The sequence below is a fragment of the Hyla sarda genome, chromosome 6 (assembly GCF_029499605.1).
Source record: "Hyla sarda isolate aHylSar1 chromosome 6, aHylSar1.hap1, whole genome shotgun sequence".
In the NCBI taxonomy this organism is placed as follows: domain Eukaryota; kingdom Metazoa; phylum Chordata; class Amphibia; order Anura; family Hylidae; genus Hyla; species Hyla sarda.
In genome coordinates this window covers 280,361,396-280,381,790 of record NC_079194.1, presented here as the reverse complement: position 1 = coordinate 280,381,790, position 20,395 = coordinate 280,361,396, and the positions used below count along the sequence as shown (strand labels likewise).

General features: G+C 43.8%; 1 protein-coding gene across 1 annotated transcript in view; it reads left to right on the top strand.

Annotated features, from left to right (window-relative positions):
* Positions 1-20,395, top strand: part of LOC130277778 (spexin prohormone 2-like) — a 34,623-nt gene extending 14,228 nt beyond the window's left edge. Inside the window, exons 2-5 of the mRNA XM_056528528.1 lie at positions 7,419-7,496; positions 7,581-7,632; positions 18,483-18,572; positions 20,223-20,395. Coding sequence (XP_056384503.1) covers positions 7,452-7,496; positions 7,581-7,632; positions 18,483-18,572; positions 20,223-20,287 — 252 coding nt within the window. The 5' untranslated portion in view covers positions 7,419-7,451 and the 3' untranslated portion in view covers positions 20,288-20,395. The remainder of the gene's footprint in view (positions 1-7,418; positions 7,497-7,580; positions 7,633-18,482; positions 18,573-20,222) is intronic.

Sequence of the window (20,395 nt, the reverse complement as noted above, 5' to 3'; positions counted from 1 at the left end):
CTTCTCCAACCCCCGCTCATAAACTAAAATGGCATGTTCCGCCTATGAGTTGTGGTTGGATAGGAGGGAACGCATGTATCGATCGCATTTTGAAGCAGACCTTTTTAGACATGGGAATAAATCGGGGAGACTACTTGCCAGACTAGCGAAGGGAGCGTACACCCCGATGCATGTACTGACTTTGAGGGATGACCAGGGACGCTCCTGTTCGGATCCTCATACTGTTAATGAGGTTCTTGGATCCTATTATACCAAGTTATACTCTGCTGATCCTGACGCGACGAGGGAAGGGACGGTCTTCTTAACGGGTTTGGAACTCCCTAGTCTGACGGACGAGCAACGTCAGGTGCTAAATGCTGATGTGACGGAGGAGGAGGTGCGGGCGACTATTTGCTCCTTAGCTAATGGGAAGGCCCCGGGCCCGGATGGATTTTCTAGTGAATTTTTAAACCCCTGGTTGAACAGAAAGTTCCCACGCTCACATGATACTTTAATGCCATCTTACAGTCAGGCACGCTTCCTTCGGCAGCGAAGATAGCGTACATAAAAGTTCTTCCTAAACCAGGGAAGGATCCAGTGGATCCTGGCTCCTATAGACCAATCTCCCTCATCGATCAAGACGTGAAACTGCTGTCGAAAATTCTGGCAGATAGGCTAGCCAAATTATTACTCATGCTAGTTGGAGATCATCAAGTAGGCTTTGTGAAGTCGCGCTCGGCGGTCACATATATCCGTAAAGTCCTTGTGGTGATGGATAGTGTTGGCTCCCGCCCTTGTTCTGCTTCCTGTCCTGCACTGCTGACACTTGACGCCGAAAAGGCTTTCGACAATGTGAGATGGGAATGGCTGGACCTGGTGCTAACTAAATTTGGAATTACTGGCTGTTTTGCAGCTTATATCAGAGGCATGTATCAGAACCTGATAGCGAGGGTTTACACGCCTGGCATTCTCCCCCGACAGATACCAGTCATGAAAGGTACGAGACAGGGGTGTCCGTTGTCACCCTTATTATTTGACCTTGCGATTGAGCCCTTGACGCGTTTTCTGATCTCATCTAATTTGTATAAAGGCATCATGGTGGGCGGTGAGGAACTTAAATTGTCGTTGTTTGCTGATGATGCCCTCCTTTACCTTAGTAATCCGAGGGAGGAGGTGCCAAGGGTTCTCGATAGCATATCTAGAATAGGCGACTTCACAGGCTACAGAATAAATGCCTCCAAGAGCGTTTTGTTGCCCCTAGGGCCATCACCTATTAGGGATCGGGAGACCCTAGGAGGCGGGAGGGTGACGGTATCTAGCACTCACATCACTTATTTGGGCATTAAAATAGGACGTACCCCTGACACACTTTATTCTCTCAATTACATGCCCCTGTTTCACAAAATTATAACTGAGCTGAAGCGTTGGGAAAATCTGCCCTTATCCTTTCTGGGGCGCTGCCACTTGATAAAAATGATAAGTTTCCCGCGCCTGTTGTACCCCTTGAAAACACTCCCTATCTTGCTCAGGCATGTGGATGTGAAAAGACTGTCTTCGGCCTTTACACGTTTCATATGGCAGGGTAAACGCCCTAGGATTGCTCTACAAAAACTGATGTTAGGTAAAACAGAGGGGGGGGGTGAATTTCCCTAATATTCGGGGATATAATTTGACATGTATTTTTCGGCATGTCATGGATTGGCTGCATGAAACCACTTATTATTCCAATCTTGTTGTTGAAAAGGCTTTAGCTGCAACTTGGTCTCTCCCAGCGCTCCTTCACACTGCTTATGCCAAATTACCTTCTGAAGTGAAAAGCTCGATTATTCTCAGGGATACCATTGTTGCCTGGAAAGAAATGCGGAAGCTGTTTGGTCTTCCCTTCTTACTCTTGAAGCGCATGCCGCTTCTTAATCACCCCGACTTCCCTCAGGGAAGACCTTCTAACTGGTTACGCCACTGGGGAGACAAAGGGATAAAGACGATAGCATCTTTACTAGACGCTGAGGGACGGAGGTGGTTGACGCCTGACGAAATACTTACCAGACATGGTCTCCCCCGCTCTCACGTGCTGTATGCTAACCAAACTTATACCTTTTGTATGTCGAGACTTAGAGATCCGTCCACGGAAGCGTCCTCTCACGCTTTTGACGACATAGTAGGTGCTGATCCGAGGAGGGCATCTATATCCTCCTTATATCTACCTTTTCGTTCCCCCTTCTCAAAAATTCATCCTAATGCAGTGTTCAGTACGTGGGAGCGATGGACTAATGACGCTGACATCGCTGCTAAGATCCTGTCGGGATGGGAGGCGGTGCGCAAAAATGTTATTAACGAACGATGGCGGGAGACCTATTTTAAAATGGCTCATGCGGCCATCTATGGATTTAACATACTCCCCTCGCTGACCTTTCCTGATAGGATCACTCAATGCCCGAAATGCCAGACATCACTTATGAACTTCTACCAAGGGGTATGGGACTGTGCATTTACTGCGACTTATTGACGCACTATTTGCTCCTATGTGCATGATCATTGGAAAGTACGACTTCAATTCACTCCACAAACGTTGCTCTTTCATCAACTACGCCCGCCGGAAGGGGGAGCTGAGGAGGGGGGGAGGGAGGGGAGAACACCCCAATTTATTCACGTTGTGCTTCTGGTTGCATTGAGATGCCTATCACTGACATGGCTCGTATCACATACTCTTGAATTGCCTTTACTCATGACACAGTTGAAACATTTTATGGGTATAGACAGGATTGATGCAGAAAATCATATGGACTCAGGGACCAAGAATTTTTTTTTAAAATGGCGAACTTTTATAATATCTCATCTTACTCCTTCAGAGATAATAGCTGTTGTACACCCATTTAGACACACTTCTTGGTATAACACTGAGATGTTGAAAGGCACGCTTGGAGCCCTGCGTTTGCCAGATCAGAATTGAGGTAATATGTTCTGATACTTACTGTTTATACATTTTCTTAAATACATTCTGTATCTAACTTGGATACGAGGTCTGGCCCAGGGCTAGTTATTCTATAGGTTGGATGAAGTATGTACCCTGTGATGTTACATTTACTGTATCGGAGGAATACGATGTTGCCTCTGTTCTGTTAACTGTATCACTTATGTTTTATATGTATAGTTTGAAATTCTTTAATAAAAACTAGATTTGAAAAAAAAAAAACAGTATCTCTGATCAGTAATGAGCTCTTTATGTGGGCGGGTAGCGCCGAAGTGCGGGTATGTAGACAGGAGTTCAAATTCCATGGAGCAGCAAAATCGGCCTCCAAGGAATAATTAGAATGGAAGCTTGATTCGTAAATCCAATCAAGAACATGTCTGAAAAGACAGAGATTATAACCATGTAGGTTAGGGCAACCCACTCCCCCATCAGCTCGAGACAGCATTAACTTTTGCAAGGCAATGCGCAGTCGCTTGCCCGCCCAGATAAAGCGTGTAAAAACAGAGTTAAGAGAGTTAATGTCTTTATGCTTTAACAATATAGGTAATGTCTGTAGGTGGTACAAAAGCCTTGGGAAACTGATCATTTTGACCAGGTGACACTTCCCCAGGAATGAGATTGGCAAATGTTTCCATCAGTCAAGTTCCTCCCTAATTAGTTTGAGGAGAGGGGGGGTAATTCAGCGTATACAGGGATGAGGGAAGTTTGCCTATTTTAATGCCCAGACAAGTGATGTGAGATTTGATTAGGTTCCTAGGTATCCCCAGGGTCTCCCAAAAGGAGTGTGAGTGCGGCAGTCCCAATGGGAGGATTTCGCTTTTAAGGGGGTTTTGTAACCCGAGAGTCCCAAAGTGGATCAAAGTATCCATCAGGGGTCTATAGTGAGACCCTGGTTCAGCAAGGAAAATGAGGACGTCGTCCGCGAAGTGGGTTAGCTTAATCGTCTTGCGGAGGATATTAATGCCCCTAAATATGTTGGAGTCCTCAAGAGTGCGGGCTAGAGGTTCAAGTGCTATGTTAAACAAAAGAGGGGAGAGGGAGTAGCCCTGCCGAGTACATTTTTAAATAGTGTGAAGGGGGAGGAGAGAATGCCCGAGGTGTGGATTCTAGCCTGGGGGGATGAATATAGGCCACTCAAATGTTCTGAAATATCCTGTAATGCCCATTCTGTCCAGCACCATCCCAAGCCAGTCCCATCTCACATTATCAAAGACCTTCAACGCTAACAATAACGGACGTTCACCAGGCTCGGGACAGTGCTGCACCCTGTCAAGGACAGCAAGAACCTTCCGAACCCACCTGAGAGGGACCAATAAGGGTGGGAAGAGATAAGTTAAGGCGGTCAGCCAAGATCTTAGAAGCTAGTTTAAGGTCCTGGTTGATTAGGGAGATTGGTCTGTATGATTGCGGTAAAAGAGGGTCTTTGCCTGGTTTCAGCAGCAATTTGATGGTGGCCACATTAGATTGTAACGACAGGGAACCCGAGTGGAGAAGATGATTGAAGTAAGATGTAAGAGGAGGCGGGACCTGGTCCACCATCAGGTCCCGGAGCTTTGGCATTGTGCAGGTTTTTAATAGTGCGACGGACTTCATCCTCCGTAAAGTCAGCGTTCAACACTTCCCTGTGATCAGGGGAGATGGTGGGTAACCCGATGGAATTTAGGAACGTCTTACCAGCAATCATGTCCGCTGGGGAGGAGGAGTACAGGGACATGTAATACTGGCGAAAAATATTGTTGATCGACCTGGGGTCAGTATGTACAGTTCCCACGTCATCCCTCAAAGAAGTGAAGTCTACATCCCTTGGCCAGGCGAGCAAGGAGGCGACCCGACTTGTTACCAAAATGGAATAGCTCCGCCCTGAATCTGGAATACGCAGCCAAACATTTACGCTTCGACCACAGGTCGAAGGTAGTCTTCGCCTCCTTCCACACCTGGCAAGCCGCCACAGAAGGACATGTCAGGTAAGTGGTGTATGCCGCGCACAAAGCCTTGCTAGCCTCCTGGAAATGGTGGAGGGATTTCTTCTTTACCGTGGACATATAAGCTAACAACCTTCCTCGCAAGACCGATTTCGCTGACTCCCAATAGAGAGAGGCGTCCGATACATTGGCACTGTTGCCCCAAGAGAAATCCATCCACCATGCCTTTAGAGATTCAGTGAAATTATCATCTTTTGCCATGTAGGCTGGAAAGCGCCATTGGAATTCCGCTCCCTTGGGAAAAGAATCAGTCAGGGAAAGAGATATTGGGGTGTGGTCAGAGATGAACATGTCTTGTATGTCTGTCTCTGCTACCGTGGGCATGAGATCGGAGGATATCAGTAAATAATCAATGCGAGACCAAGAAGAGTGACTATGTGAGTAATGTGTAAAATCTCTGCTGTCCGGATGCGACAAGCGCCAGGGGTCAATCAGGCCAGTGGTGTCAAGAAAAGAAGAAAATATTCTATCACTAGTGCGGGAGACCGTGCGGTCAGCCATTCCCCCCTTACGATCCTCCCCCGTAACTGCAACGGCATTCATGTCTCCACCCACTATTCTACACTGTAAGGGATCTGCCAGAAGCTTTGCCTCCAATGATTGGAAGAACAATTGATGGTCTCCATTAGGTGCATAACAATTGTATATGCTAAAATCACGGCCCTCATAGTGCAAATGAATCCACACCCAACGGCCCTCCTGGTCTACCTCACGGCCATGACCTGAACCGCCAGAGATTTGAAATCAAAAACAGGTGGTTGACCCATTAGGGGCTCAGGTGGGGAATGGGCTGCTGGGCATGAGTCCTGCTGGGACAGGGTCTTCAACAGTCCATCTGGGGAAAGGGCAGAAGAGTACCCCGTGGTGCTAGGCAGCTGAGAGGAGGCAGAGGCATGGGTGCTCCCCTCTGCCATTACAGGCAATGCAGGGCAGGCAGAGTCAGTGAGGAGGGGAGAGGAGGACGCCTCATGGGGCATGTTGCTGACCCTGGGAGCCGCTGCAGGAGAGGCAGAGAGCGGCAAGGAGGCAGATGGGTTCCATCCCTCCTTCTGTCCCGATGCCCGGTATTTGAAGGAGGAGAGCCGGCGCCTGTATGAAGCGGCCGCTCCTCCACGTGGCATTGCGGCGGTACTCCTGGGTGTCGCTGCGGGAGTGCTGGCGCGTGCCGGGGAACGCTGCTGACTGCGGAGCAGGTATCGCTCCATGCAGCGGGGCAGAGGCTGGTGACTGTTTGGCCCGATCACCGGCCGTCCAGGGGTAATGATACCGGCGGTATGTCAGCGGTCGGGGCCGGGAGATGCGGGAGCTCCTCTACTCGCGTCCTTCCATGGCAGCGCCGGAACCGGAAGTCTTTTATTTCTTTCTTGGCCAAAGTTCATTTGTGCAGCCCTCTCGCTCGAATACTGGAAAATTCCAGTTCTTTGCCCTTCTTATACAATCTGCATCTTCCTCAAATGTTTGGACTTGGGCCTTCTAGCATCATTCCAAGGTTTCTTAGTCATGAGCAGCTCTTAGTCAAGCTCAGGAACATGGTGCATAGTTTAAAAAGTAGGTAACAGATATCTTTTTTTTTTTCAGCATTAGAAATGACATACATATCTAAGTATTAATATATATATATATATATATAAATATATATATATATATATATATATATATATATATATATTGGCAGTCAGAATCATTTTAATCAACTTGACAACATCACTGTGTGCATCTCTGTACAGTGACATATTTATGTGTTATTCCTTTACTGTATACGTCACTATTACCCCATTTAGCAGTATATTCCATGGAGCACCAGGGTTTCGGTCACACCCCTGCCATAACTGTTATTACACTGCTTTGTGGGTAAAAGATCAAGAACTTATAATGTTTTTTTGTTTCATACAGATAAATTCTATGTGATTGTTAGAAAAGTAAAGCAAATTCTATTAATGTATATTCAACACTGTAAGTAGATCTAACATGTCTAAAGTTATAAATCCAATGTTGAGGAGTAGATTTCCTTTCATGTATAGTCTGTGAGCAGATCCACAGGAGAGACTGACGCCAGAACTACAGTGTGATATGGAAGCAGGATGGCGTTACACTAGGAAGCTCCTGTCTCAGCCACAATTGATGATAATAGAGGAGCGCACAATTGCATCATGATCTGTGTTAACCTAATTAGGCCTGAGGGGTGTTGTTAGGACCTAAAGTACCATGACGTGTTTACAGTACAATTTGTACTGTATAAATACAGGTGCACGACTAAACAGCGACAAGGTCCTAGACCGTTACATCCACAACTACTGGCTGAATACCACCAATTTTCTCACATAAAAGGATCTGGGCTACAAAATACCTAATTGGATCTTTATGAAAGGACAAAGCTTCCTAAGATAAATAACTAGAACAATGGTGAGGATACTTCAAGAAAATTAGGACATAGTCACTGATGAGAACGATTATTTTCATGTTCACGTTTTTTTTTTTTTTTTTAGAGCACACAAAAGGCAATTGCCTGGATATCTGCCATGTTCCTGATAGGCCTCGTAGCCGACTGTGCCGAAGGGACAAAGGTAAGTAGCTAAGTAGACCTAGACCATGTTGTCTGTGGAAGGTATCATTTCAGTGTATACTCATATCTATCTTCCTATAACCAGGTTTTAACTAGAAATTGGGGTCCCCAATCTACACTGTATCTCAAAGGAAAGCGTAAGTTACCCTTTTTATTTAGGTATAATACTTTAGAAGTTATAATACAATTTCTACAACCGCAAGGTGTAATATTCCTCCTTCAGGGATCAGCTGTTTCCTCAGAAGCAATGACTCAACCTCAACCCTAGTGACCATATAAATTCATATATATGCAGCTACATGTCCGCTCACATCCTAGGCGGTCTGATCTATTATTCAGGGATGTTACTTGATAAATGCCCCCCTTGTGTCTAGATAATATAAATATTCTAGAGAAAAACATATCTACAACACAAAAATCTGTGACAATAGGAAGTTGTTGTGCACTTTTTTTCTTACATGGGCAAATTACACTAATAACAATACGTAGAAGAAAGAAAAATCTTGAGTTGATCTTCAAAGCATATTTCACAGCACTTTACATAGATAAAATCTGACATTGCATGTTAATTAATAATACACACAAGAGGAGTGAGGGCCCTGCTTACAATATATGAGGAAATAGGGGGGCACAAAAGGAGAAAGGACCCTGCTCACAAGAGCTTACAATATATGAGTAAATGTGAGGGGGGGGGGCACAAGAGGAAGGAGGGTCCTGCTTACAGGAGCTCAAAATCTATGAGGAAATAGGGGGATACAAGAGGAGTGAGAACCCTGATCACGAGAGTTTACAATCTATGAGGAAATAGGGGGCCCTGTTCCCCTTGTACATGTTGTACGTGTTGTAGTCCTGCTCCTCTGTACATGTTGTAGGTAACATAGTTCATGAGGTTGAAAAAAGACCAGAGTCCATCGAGTTCAACCTATGACCCTAATGAGTCCCTACTGAGTTGATCCAGAGGAAGGCAAAAAACCATCATACTAGAGGTAAAAATTCCTTCCCAACTCCAAATATGGCATCAGAATAAATCCCTAGATCAATGTTCTGTCCCTATAAATCTAGTATCCTTAACCTGTAATGTTGTTATTCTCCAAAAATGCATCCAGACCCCTTTTGAACTCTTTTACCGAGTTCACCATGACCACCTCCTCTAAAATAGAGTTCCACAGTCTCACTGCTCTTACAGTAAAGAACACACGTCTGTGCTGGTGAAGAAACCTTCTTTCCTCTAAACAAAGAGGATTCCCCCTTGTTATAGATACAGTCCTGGGTATAAATTGATGATGAGAAAGATCTCTGTACTGTCCCCTGATATATTTATACATAGTTATTAGGTCTCCCCTAAGCCTTCTATTTTCTAAACTAAATAACCCTAATTCTGATAATCTTTCTGGGTACTGTAGTCCTCCCATTCCCAGTATTACCATGGTCTTTGAACCCTCTCCAGCTCCACTATATCTTTCTTGTACACTGGTGCCCAGTACTGTACACAGTATTCCATGTGTGGTCTGACTAGTGATTTGTATAGTGGTAGAATTATTTCCTTGTCTTGGGAATCTATGCCCCTATGGATGCCCCCTATGATTTTATTTGCCTTGGCAGCAGCTGCTCGACACTGGTCACTACAGCTAAATTTACTGTTAACTAAGACCCCTAAGTCCTTTTCCATGTCAGTCGTCCCAAGTGTTCTCCCATTTAATACATAATCCCAGCCTGGATTTTTCTTCCCCATGTGCATTACCTTACATTTATCAGTGTTGAACCTCATCTGCCACTTCCCAGCCCAAACCTCCAACCTATCCAGATCCATTTGTAACAGTGCACTGTCCTCTATAGTGTTTACCGCTTTACAGAGTTTAATATCATCTGCAAAGATTGCTACTTTACTATTCAACCCCTCTACAAGGTCATTAATGAATATATTAATTAGTACAGGACTCAAGATGGACCCCTGTGGTACCCCACTAGTAACAGTCACCCAATCAGAATAAGTACCATTAATAACCACCCTTTGTTTCCTATCACTGAGCCAGTTACTTACCCACTTACACACATTCTCCCCCAGCCCCATCCTTCTCATTTTATGCACTAACCTTTTATGTGGCACCGTATCAAATGCTTTGGAAAAATCAAGATATACAACATCCAGTGATTCCCCCTGGTCCAGTCTGGAGCTCACCTCCTCATAAAAGCTGATCAGGTTAGTTTGACAGGACCGATCCCTCATAAACCCATGCTGGTAGGGAGTCCTACATTTATTTTTATCAAGATACTCCAAAATAGCATCTCTTAGAAAACCTCAAACTATTTATATACAACAGAGGTTAAACTAACAGGCCTATAATTCCCAGGGTCGCTTTTTGACCCCTTTTTAAATATTGGCACCACATTTTCTACGCGCCAGTCCTGGGGAACAGACCCTGTCACTATAGAGTCCTTGAATATTAAAAATAGGGGTCTGTCTATTACATTATTTAATTTCTTTAGAACACGGGGATGAATGCCATCTGAACCTGGTGATTTGTCTATTTAGATTTTTTGTAGGCAGCACTGTACTTCTTCCAGGGTTAGACAGGTGACCTGTACTTCTTTCTGGGTTAGACAGGTGACCCGTACTGGGGAGTTTACCTTATCTCACTGTATTTCACCAGGCATTTCATTTTCCTCTGTGAATACAGTGGAGAAGAATGTGTTTAATATATTTGCTTTTTCCTTATCCCCATCTATAATTTCTTCCACATTTTTAAAGGGCCTACACTTTCATTTTAACTTTTTTGTTATTTATATAGTTCAATAACAGTTTGGGGTTAGTTTTACTCTCTTTGGAAATTAGCCTTTCTGTCTCTACTTTTGCGGCTTTTATCTGTTTTTTTTTTACATATTCTACATTTTTCTCTATAGCTTTTTAATGCTTCTTCGCTGCCATCCTGTTTTAATAGTTTAAGTAATTTATTTTTGTCATTAAAGGACAACTGTAGTGGAACACTTTTATATATTCCCGTGCCTGGGCCTCAAAAACAAACAAAATAAACGTATACATACCGCTCTGCGGCGTCCCCGTCCCAAGGAAGTGGAATGAGGTTAGCACCGCCGGACCGTGAGGCCTGTGTCGGACCAACGGGGGCTCGTAGGAAGGTATGTAGAAGTTTATTTTGTTTGTTTTTGAGGCCTGGGCACGGGAATATATACAAGTGATCCACTTCAGTTGTCCTTTAATTGCCCCTTAACATTTTTATTCATCCACATTGGTTTTCTTCTCCTGACCCTTTTATTCCCATAAGGTATATACATCTTACAGTGAGAATTTAATATATTTTTTAAGTCTCCCATTTAGTGTCAGTATTCTCGTTTTTCAGAACATTCTCCCAATTTATATTATTATGGACTTCTCTGAGTTGATCAAACTTTGCCTTCCTAAAGTTCATTGTTTTTGTGGCCCCTCGAGAGATTCCCTTTTTGCAGAACAAGTTATAATGTATTATATTATGATCACTATTTCCTAGGTGTCCTTCTACTTGCACATTAGTTACTCTATCAGGTCTGTTGGTTAATATTAAGTCTAGTAGGGCGCCCCCTCTGGTCGGGCCCTGCACCATTTGGGATAGATAATTAGCTATAGTCAGAAACCTGTTTCCTTTATGAGATTCACACGTCTCCGTCTCACAGTTTATATCAGGATAGTTAATGTCCCCCATTATTATTATTATTATTATTATTACTGCCTTGTTTATTTGCCTCAGTAATTGATCTTCTGCCTCATTTTATGCATCAACCTCTTTGGCTTTGGCTTTGATGGCTTATAGAAAACCCCTAGCAAAATTTTTTTTTTTAATCTCCTTATATTTCTACCCATAAGGACTCCACGTTATCGTTTCCCTCCCATATATGCTCCCACAGTGCGGCCTTCAGACTGGACTTTACATAAAGACAAACTCCTCCCCCTTTACATTTTGTCCGATCCTTCCTGAATAGACTATAACCCTGTATGTTGACCGCCCATTCACAGCTATCGTCCAACCAAGTCTCTGTTATACCCACTATGTCATAATTCTCCTCAGACATTGTCAACTCCAGTTTGTCAATTTTATTGGTCAGACTTCTGGCATTAGTCAATATGCAATTCAAAGGTTTATGTTTTTTGTTTCCTATGAAGCCTATCCTATTTAACTGTTCTAACTCCTCCCTCTGAACCACCCCCAGGTACATTAATAAGTCTCACCTCTCTATCTACACTATCTCCCCCCTCTATGTTGTAGGTTCCCTCCGCCCAGTCCCTAGTTTAACCCCTTAAGGACCCAGCCCATTTTCACCTTAAGGACCCGAGCATTTTTTGCACATCTGACTACTGTCACTTGTTTTTTTGTGACATATTCTACTTTATGTGAGTGGTAAATTTGTGTCGATCATTTCTTGGTGAAAAATTCCAAAATTTGATGAAAAATTTGAAAATGTTGCATTTTTTGAAACTCTCTGCTTATAAGGAAAATGGACATACCAAATAAATTATATAATGATTCACATATACAATATGTCTACTTTATGTTTGCATCATAAAGTTGAAATGTTTTTACTTTTGGAAGACATAAGAGGGCTTTAACGTTCAGCAGCAATTTTAAATTTTTTCACAAAATTTGCAAAATCTGAATTTTTCAGGGACCAGTTCAGTTTGAAGTGGATTTGAAGGGCCTTCATATTAGAAATACCCCACAAATGACCCCATTATAAAAACTGCACCCCTCAAAGTATTCAAAATGACATTCAGTAAATGTGTTAACCCTTTAGGTGTCTCACAGGAATAGCAGCAAAGTGAAGGAGAGAATTCAAAATCTTTATTTTTTACACTCTCATGTTCTTGTAGACCCAGTTTTTGAATTTTTACAAGGGGTAAAAGGAGAGAAATCACCCTACAATTTATAACCCAATTTCTCTCAAGTAAGGAAATACCTAATATGTGGATGTTAAGTGCTCTGTGGGTGCACTAGAGGGCTCAGAAGGGAAGAAGCGACAATGGGATTTTGGAGAGTGAGTTTTTCTTAAATGGTTTTTGGGGGGCATGTCACATTTAGGAAGCCCCTATGGTGCCTGAACAGCAAAAAAAATAAACACATGGCATACCATTTTGGAAACTACACCTTTCAAGGAATGTAACAAGGGGTACAGTGAACCTTTACACCCCACAGGTGTTTGACGACTTTTCATTAAAGTTGGATGTGTAAATGATTTTTTTCCCCAAAAATGCATTTTTTTCCCCCAAAGTTTGCATTTTTATAAGGGATATAGGAGAAACTGCCCCCCAAAATTTGTAACCCCATCTCTTCTGAGTATGGAAATACCCCATGTGTGGACATCAAGTGCACTACGGGCGCACTACAATGCTCAGAAGAGAAGGAGTCACATTTGACTTTTGGAAAGCAAATTTTGCTGAAATGGTTTTTGGGGGGCATGTGGCATTTAGGAAGCCCCTATGGGGCCAGAACAGCAAAAAAAAAAAAAAAAAACACATGGCATACTATTTTAGAAACTACACCCCTCAAGGCACGTAACAAGGGGTACAGTGAGCCTTTACACCCCACAGGTGTTTGACAAATTTCCGCTAAAGTTGGACGTGAAAATGAAAAATTCGATTTTTTTTTCACTAAAATGCTGGTGTTACCTCTAATTTTTCATTTTCACAATGAGTAATAGGAGAAAAAGCCTCCCACAATTTGTAACACCATTTATTCTGAGTAAGGAAATGCCCCATATGTGTATGTAAAGTGTTCTGCGGATGAACTACAATTCTCAGAAGAGAAGGAGCGCCATTGAAGTTTTGGAGAGAGAATTTGGTTGGAATAGAAGTCGGGGGCCATGTGTGTTTACAAAGCCCCCCATGGTGCCAGAAAAGTGGACACTATCCCCCCCCCCCCCCCCACATGTGACCCTATTTTTGAAATTAAACCCTCACAGAATTTAATAATAATTTTTCATTTTCACGGACCACTGTTCCAAAAATCTGTCAGACACCAGTGGGGTGTAAATGCTCACTGCACTTCTTATTAAATTCTATGAGGGGTGTAGCTTTCAAAATGGGGTCACATGTGGGGGGGTCCACTTTTATGGCACCATAGGGGCTTTGTAAACACACATGGCCTTCAATTTCGGACACATTCTCTCTCCAAAAGCCCAATGGAGGTCCTTCTCTTCTGAGCATTGCAGTTCGTCCGCAGAGCATTTTACATCCACATATGGGGTATTTCCATACTCAGAAGAAATGGGGCTACAATTTTTGAGGGACTTTTTTTCCTATTTTCACTTGTGAAAATGAAAAATGTAGGGTAACACTAGCATTTCAGTGAAAAAAAACAATTTTCTTTCATTTTCACATCCAAATTTAACGAAAATTTATCAAACACCTGTGGGGTGTTAAGGCTCACTATACCCCTTGTTACGTTCCGTGAGGGGTGTAGTTTCCAAAATGGGGTCACGTGGGTATTTATTGTTTTGCATTTATGTCAGAACTGCTGTAAAATCAGTAACCCCTGTGCAAATCACCAATTTAGACCTCAAAGGTACATGGTGTGCTCTCAATTCTGAGCCATGATGTGCACCCGCAGAGCACTTTGTGTCCACATATGGGGTATTTCCGTACTCGTTGGGTACGTTGGGGGTCTTTTTTTTTTTCATTTTACAGCTTGTGAAAATTAAAAGTATGGGGCAACACCAGCATGTTACTGTAAAAATTTTTACACTAACATGCTGGTGTAGACCCCAACTTTACCTTTTCATAAGGGCAAAAGGAGAAAATTGTAGTGAAATTTCTCCATTTGCCACCAAAATTTCCAGAATTTCCATCTGCCACCAAAATACCCTACGGCAGTGTTTCCCAAACAGGGTGTCTTCCAGCATGCCTTGACAGTCATTGGCTGTCCGGCTATACTGCGAGTTGTTGATTTTCAACAGCTGGAGTCTCCGTTTAGGAAACAGTGCCGCACGAGATGTTTTTTTTATTGGGGGGGAGGGGGGAGTAACTGTGTAGGGGTATGTGTATATTTAGTGTTTTACTTTTTATTTTGTGTAGGTGTAGTGTAGTGCAGTGGTTTTAGAGTACATTCACACGGGTGGGGGTTTACAGAGAGTTTCCTACTGGGAGTTTGATTTGCGGTGGAAAATTTGCCACAGCTCAAACTTGCAGCGGGAAGCTCACTGTAAACCCCCACCCATGTGAATGTACCCTGTACGTTCACATGGGGGAGGGGGGCAAACCTCCAGCTGTTACAAAAGTACAACTCTCAGCATGCCCTTTGGCAGTCTGTGCATGCATGCTGGGAGTTTCAGTTATGCAACAGCTGGAGGCACATTGGTTGCAAAACACAGTTTGTTACTTATCCCCTCCTTCCTACACCAGCTTCTGAGCCACTTGTTTGTCTCCCTAATCTCCAGCTGCCTCTCTGGTGTGGCTCGTGGTACAGGTAATATTTCAGAAAATATAACCTAGGAGGTCCATGCCTTAAGCTTGCGGCCTAAGTCCCTGAAATAATTTTTAAGCACACTCCACCAACCTCTTACTTTGTCATTGGTGCCGATATGTACCATGACTGCTGGGTCTTTGCCATCCCCACCCAGCAACCTGTCTACCCAATCCGCGATGTGTTGAACTCGAGCACCAGCTAGACAACACACTGTTCGGTGAACCCGGTCTTTGTGACAGATCACCCTGTCTGTCCCCCTAATAGTCCCCCACTACCAGTACCTGTCTGGCCTGCCCTGAACTCCTCCCTCCCCTCCTTACTGGAGCAGACACCCCCCTGGCAGTCACAGGCAGAGCCCTGCTGCAGTACTGCTAGCTCTGAAATGGCATCCCCCTAATCTGCCAACTGGGCAAACTTGTTGGGGTGTGTCAGATCAGGACTAGCCTCCCTGACACTTTTCCCTCTACCCTGTTTTCTAACTGTCACCCAGCTAACTGCCTGACTGTCCTGCACCTCCGTCCCACTGTCCTCCCCCACCTCTACCCCAGAGAGTACCTGCTCAGTGAGCAGGAGACTCCTCTCCGAGTTGTAAATGCTTCTCAGTGTTGCCAGTTGCTCCTCTAGATCCAGGATCTGGGCTTCCAAATGAACAACTCACACACATCTCGCACAAAAATCTGCCCCCTCAAACTGCTGTTCAAGGATTGCATACATTGTGCAAGATGTACACCGGACTACGTTTTCCAACATGGAGGACATTTTGGTTTTGGGGATTGTAAAAATAAATAGCAAAAAAACAGAAGCAAAAATTTCATTTAAACTTCCTGATTTTAAAGTCCCTTAATTTTAAGTCCCACTCACTTTTATACTTACACCCACTTGTATACTTTCACACGATCGCTTATTGTACTTGCTTTTATAGTTTCATCCTCTCTATTGCAATGCCTGGAAGTGAATGCAAAGAGCTAGCTGGCTGCAAACTGCTGCAATTTATCAGCTGCTAATTACTACTTCACCTGTATTCCTCCCAGACAGAAAAAGAGAAAAAAAATAAGGGGTTGGAGTCCTGCACCCTGCTACGTGTTGTTGGCATTGTAGTCTTGCTCCCCTGTACATGTTGTTGTCCTGCTCCCCTGTACATGAAAATATATGAAAAGATTATCTGTCTGGTAAAGCAGCCATATTAGAACCCTTCAGGATACTGGGAAAAAAAAAGCAGGGTGGCATGCATACTACATGCTACCCAGCTTTCCCAGTCTTCTGAAACGCCAGATGCTTGTCCTTCCAAACTCCTCACTGCAATAGCGCTGCCCTCTCTCAAACTGATGTCTTCTTTCCTCACTCTTCTTTCAGCCCGCAATAAATCTTCTCTTCCCCGTCTGCCAGGCGGTTAAAAATATTTTACCATGATGTTAGTCTGGGATGTTTAAAACTCCAGAGCAATTTCCACAGCTGGACAGTAAAGCGATCAGGAGGTGTACTGAAAGTCTATGGGACTTTCATTACATCTTCTAATCAAGTTACTTTCGGGCTGCAGAGATTGCCCAGGAGTTTTAAAAGTCCTGCTACTGGACTTATGTCATAGGAAAGTATGATTTTACTGTCTGGGCTCCGCTGTGTTACTTTTTGGCTGCAGCTATTGTTGGTATGGGGACATGCCTAAAGTCCAATATATTTTTATTTGACATGTAGGAAAGATGTTTTCTAAGTTTTATTGAAATATGAAATATCTCCAGCCATTCAGAAGTTATGCTGGAAATACATTGCTCAAAAAAGTAAAGGGAACACTTAAACAACACAATGTAACTCCAAGTCAATCACACTTCTGTGAGATCACATTGTCCACTCAGGAAGCAACACTGATTGACAATTAATTTCACATGCTGTTGTACAAATGGAACAGACAACAGGTGGAAATTACAGGCAATTAGCAAGACACCCCCTATAAAGGAGTGGTTCTGGAGGTATGACCACAGACCACATCTCAGTTCCTATGCTTCCTATGTTCTGGTCACTTTGGAATACTGGCAGTGCTTTCACTCTAGTGGTAGCATGAGATGGAGTCTACAACCCACACAAGTGGCTCAGGTAGTGCAGCTCATCCAGGATGGCACAACAATGCGAGCTGTGGCAAGAAGGTTTGCTGTGTCTGTCAGTGAAGTGTCCAGAGCATAGAGGCGCTACCAAGGGACAGGCCAGTACATCAGGAGAGGTGGAGGAGGCCGTAGGAGGGCAACAACCCAGCAGCAGGACCGCTACCTCCGCCTTTGTGCAAGGAGAAGCACTGCCAGAGCCCTTCAAAATGACCTCCAGCAGGCCACAAATGTGCATGTGTCCACTCAAATGGTCAGAAACAGACTCCATGAGGGTGGTATGAAGGCCTGATGTCCACAGGTGGGGGTTGTGCTTACAGCCCAACACTGTTCAGGACGTTTGCCATTTGCCAGAGAACACCAAGATTGGCAAATTCGCCACTGGCGCCCTGTGCTCTTAACAGATGAAAGCAGATTCACACTGAGCACATGTGACAGTCTGGAGACACCGTGAAGAATGTTCTGCTGCCTACAACATCCTCCAGCATGACCGGTTTGGCGGTGGGTCAGTAATGGTGTGGGGTGGCATTTCTTTGGGGGGCCGCACAGACCTCCATGTTTTTGCCAGAGGTAGCCTGACTACTGTTAGATACCGATATGAGATCCTCAAACCCCTTATGAGACCATATGCTGGTGCGGTTGGCCCTGGGTTCCTCCTAATGAAAACCAATGCTAGCCCTCATGGGGCTGGAGTGTGTCAGCAGTTCCTGCAAGAGGAAGGCATTGATGCTATGGACTGGCCGCCCGTTCCCCAGACCTGAATCCGATTGAGCATATCTGGGACATCATGTCTTGCTCCATCCACCAACGCCACGTTGCACCACAGACTGTCCAGGAGTTGGCAGATGTTTTAGTCCAGGTCTGGGAGGACATCCCTCAGGAGACCATCCGCCACCTCATCAGGAGCATGTCCAGGCGTTGTAGGGAGGTTATATGGGCACGTGGAGGCCACACACACTACTGAGCCTTATTTTGACTTGTTTTAAGGACATTACATAAAGTTGGATCAGCCTGTAGTGTGGTTTTCCATTTTGATTTTGAGTGTGACTCCATATCCAGACCTCCATGGTTGATAAATTTGATTTCCATTGATAATTTTTGTGTGATTTTGTTGTCAGCACATTCAACTATGTAAAGACAAAAGTATTTCATATTAGTTCATTCATTCAGATCTAGGATGTGTTATTTTAGTGTTCCCTTTTTTGAGCAGTGTATTTATATATTTGTGTGTGTGTGTGTGTGTATATGTATGTATGTGTGTGTATATATATATATATATATATATATATATATATATATATATATATATATATAGTGAGAGAGAGATAAGGTCATTATTATAATGTTACTACTGATTGATCTTTACACTTAGACAATGCTATAAGAATATCATACAGTTAACCCCTATTCTATATAAAATCGGTTACAATCCATTTTTCTCTGTAGATGGCAGAAGAGATGCACTAGAAATAGAAGAGGACATTCCTGTATTAGGGCCTGTCACCTGGAAAAATGAAATGTACAAAGGCTTGTTAGGTAAGGTGGAGGAACTAATATCCTTTATATTTTTGTCAGCGTCTCCCAACCCGTGTGCCTCCAACTGTTGCAAAACTACAACTACTAGCAGGCCCGGATAGCCAAAGGCTGGGAGTTGTAGTTTTTCAACAGCTGAAGGCACACTGGTTGGGAAACTATTGTATGGTAATAAAATAGTCTGACAGTTTTAATAAATTATCTGTTGTGAGTACTATTTGTTGTCAGTGGATGAAAACATTATCTAGAGGCTGAAAACCTGTCCCGATATAACACTTTGCACAGTTGAGAGGTTATCTTGTTTGGTCCAGTTCTCAGGGCATTGCCTAACTCGGATATAATACCATCCACTCCTTAAAGGGGAGCTCCAGTACTTAACTTATCCCCTTTCACGCAGTTGGACCCCCCGCAATCTCCCTCAGCACTCCAGTTTTCCCCATTCACAGAGCAGTCACCGCTCCGTACATGGAGCTGTGTCGACCACCACACGAAGCAGTGATCGGCACGCCCCCTCCATACATCTCTATGCACTGTATCTCCGGCCATCCCATAGAGATGCATGGAGGGGCGTGTCAGCCACTGATCCATGCGGTTGTTGACACAGCTCCGTGCAGGGAGTGCTGACCGCTCTGTGCATGGGATTAGCCAGGGCACCCGGCAGGAGATTGCAGAGGGCCCTAATGGTCGGACCCCCCCAAAATTACTCTTATCCTCTATTCCCCTTTTATTTGGGAGCCCAGTTTGGCATGTAAAGGGTTTCAGCTCAGAGCTCCTGGTTCCCAATGCACAAACTGTAATAAAGCCCCACTACCATGTGCCATTTATACTACTTTTCCTTATGTGGCAAAGGTGCTGTAAGGGCCATTTTAGGCACCAGGACACATGTTTGACAACTCCCTTTGCATTCCCTATAGCTGAACCTCTGTGTTCTGCTTCTATGAGCAACAAAGAATCTACTGACAGGAAAAAGAGGGCCCCAATAAGTAGGAGCTGCATATTTTTTCATCACATAATGGTTAGACTTCATCTGCATAAAATTACAAAACCCCCATCATAGAAGCCCATGTCAGTGCTATGAAGCCATAAAGAAAAGAGGGTATAGCCCGATCTAGCCATACCTCATGATCTTCCCACTGCTTTGTCAATTTTCCCCCTTTCCCCAAAGAAAATGTAACCAAATAGGTGAGGGTAAAAACAGCAGGGGGAAAAGCCTAAAAAGTAAGGGGGCAGGCTGGAGTATATGCAGGAAGCCCAATGGTTCCAGTATCATGTTGTATGATACAGAAAATCTTAGCTTTAATGGTGCATTCACACCACTTTTGGCAATACAGCAGCCGGATCCGGCGGGAGAATTTAAAAACCATCCGCTGCCGTAGTCTCACTGTACCCACTTCGTACCCCATTCACTTCAATGAGGTCGGCTCAGTTTTGGACCATATCTGATTTTGTTGCCAGACTGAAAACTGTGGTCTACCACGGTATTAAGTCTGGCAATGAAACGGATAAGGTTCAAATTATCCCGTTGGTTGCCATTTTACCAAAACATGGTGTGTATGCACCCTAAGTAGGGTATCACTTGGTGAGCATTTACTGACCATTCATGGTTGACCTCAGATTCATTCTTCTCACTGTTGCTATTTTTTTTCTTCTCAGGTTCGCAGGGGCCAAAGTCATCGCTGGAGCAGATATACAAAAAACTAAAGCTCTATCAATATTGATATAAAGTGCTTTGATTTATCATTCTTATAAAATACGGGTTGTTTTTCCTACCATGTTCTCCTTTTTCTGTCATTATCAGCAATACTAAAAATGATGCAAGTACACGG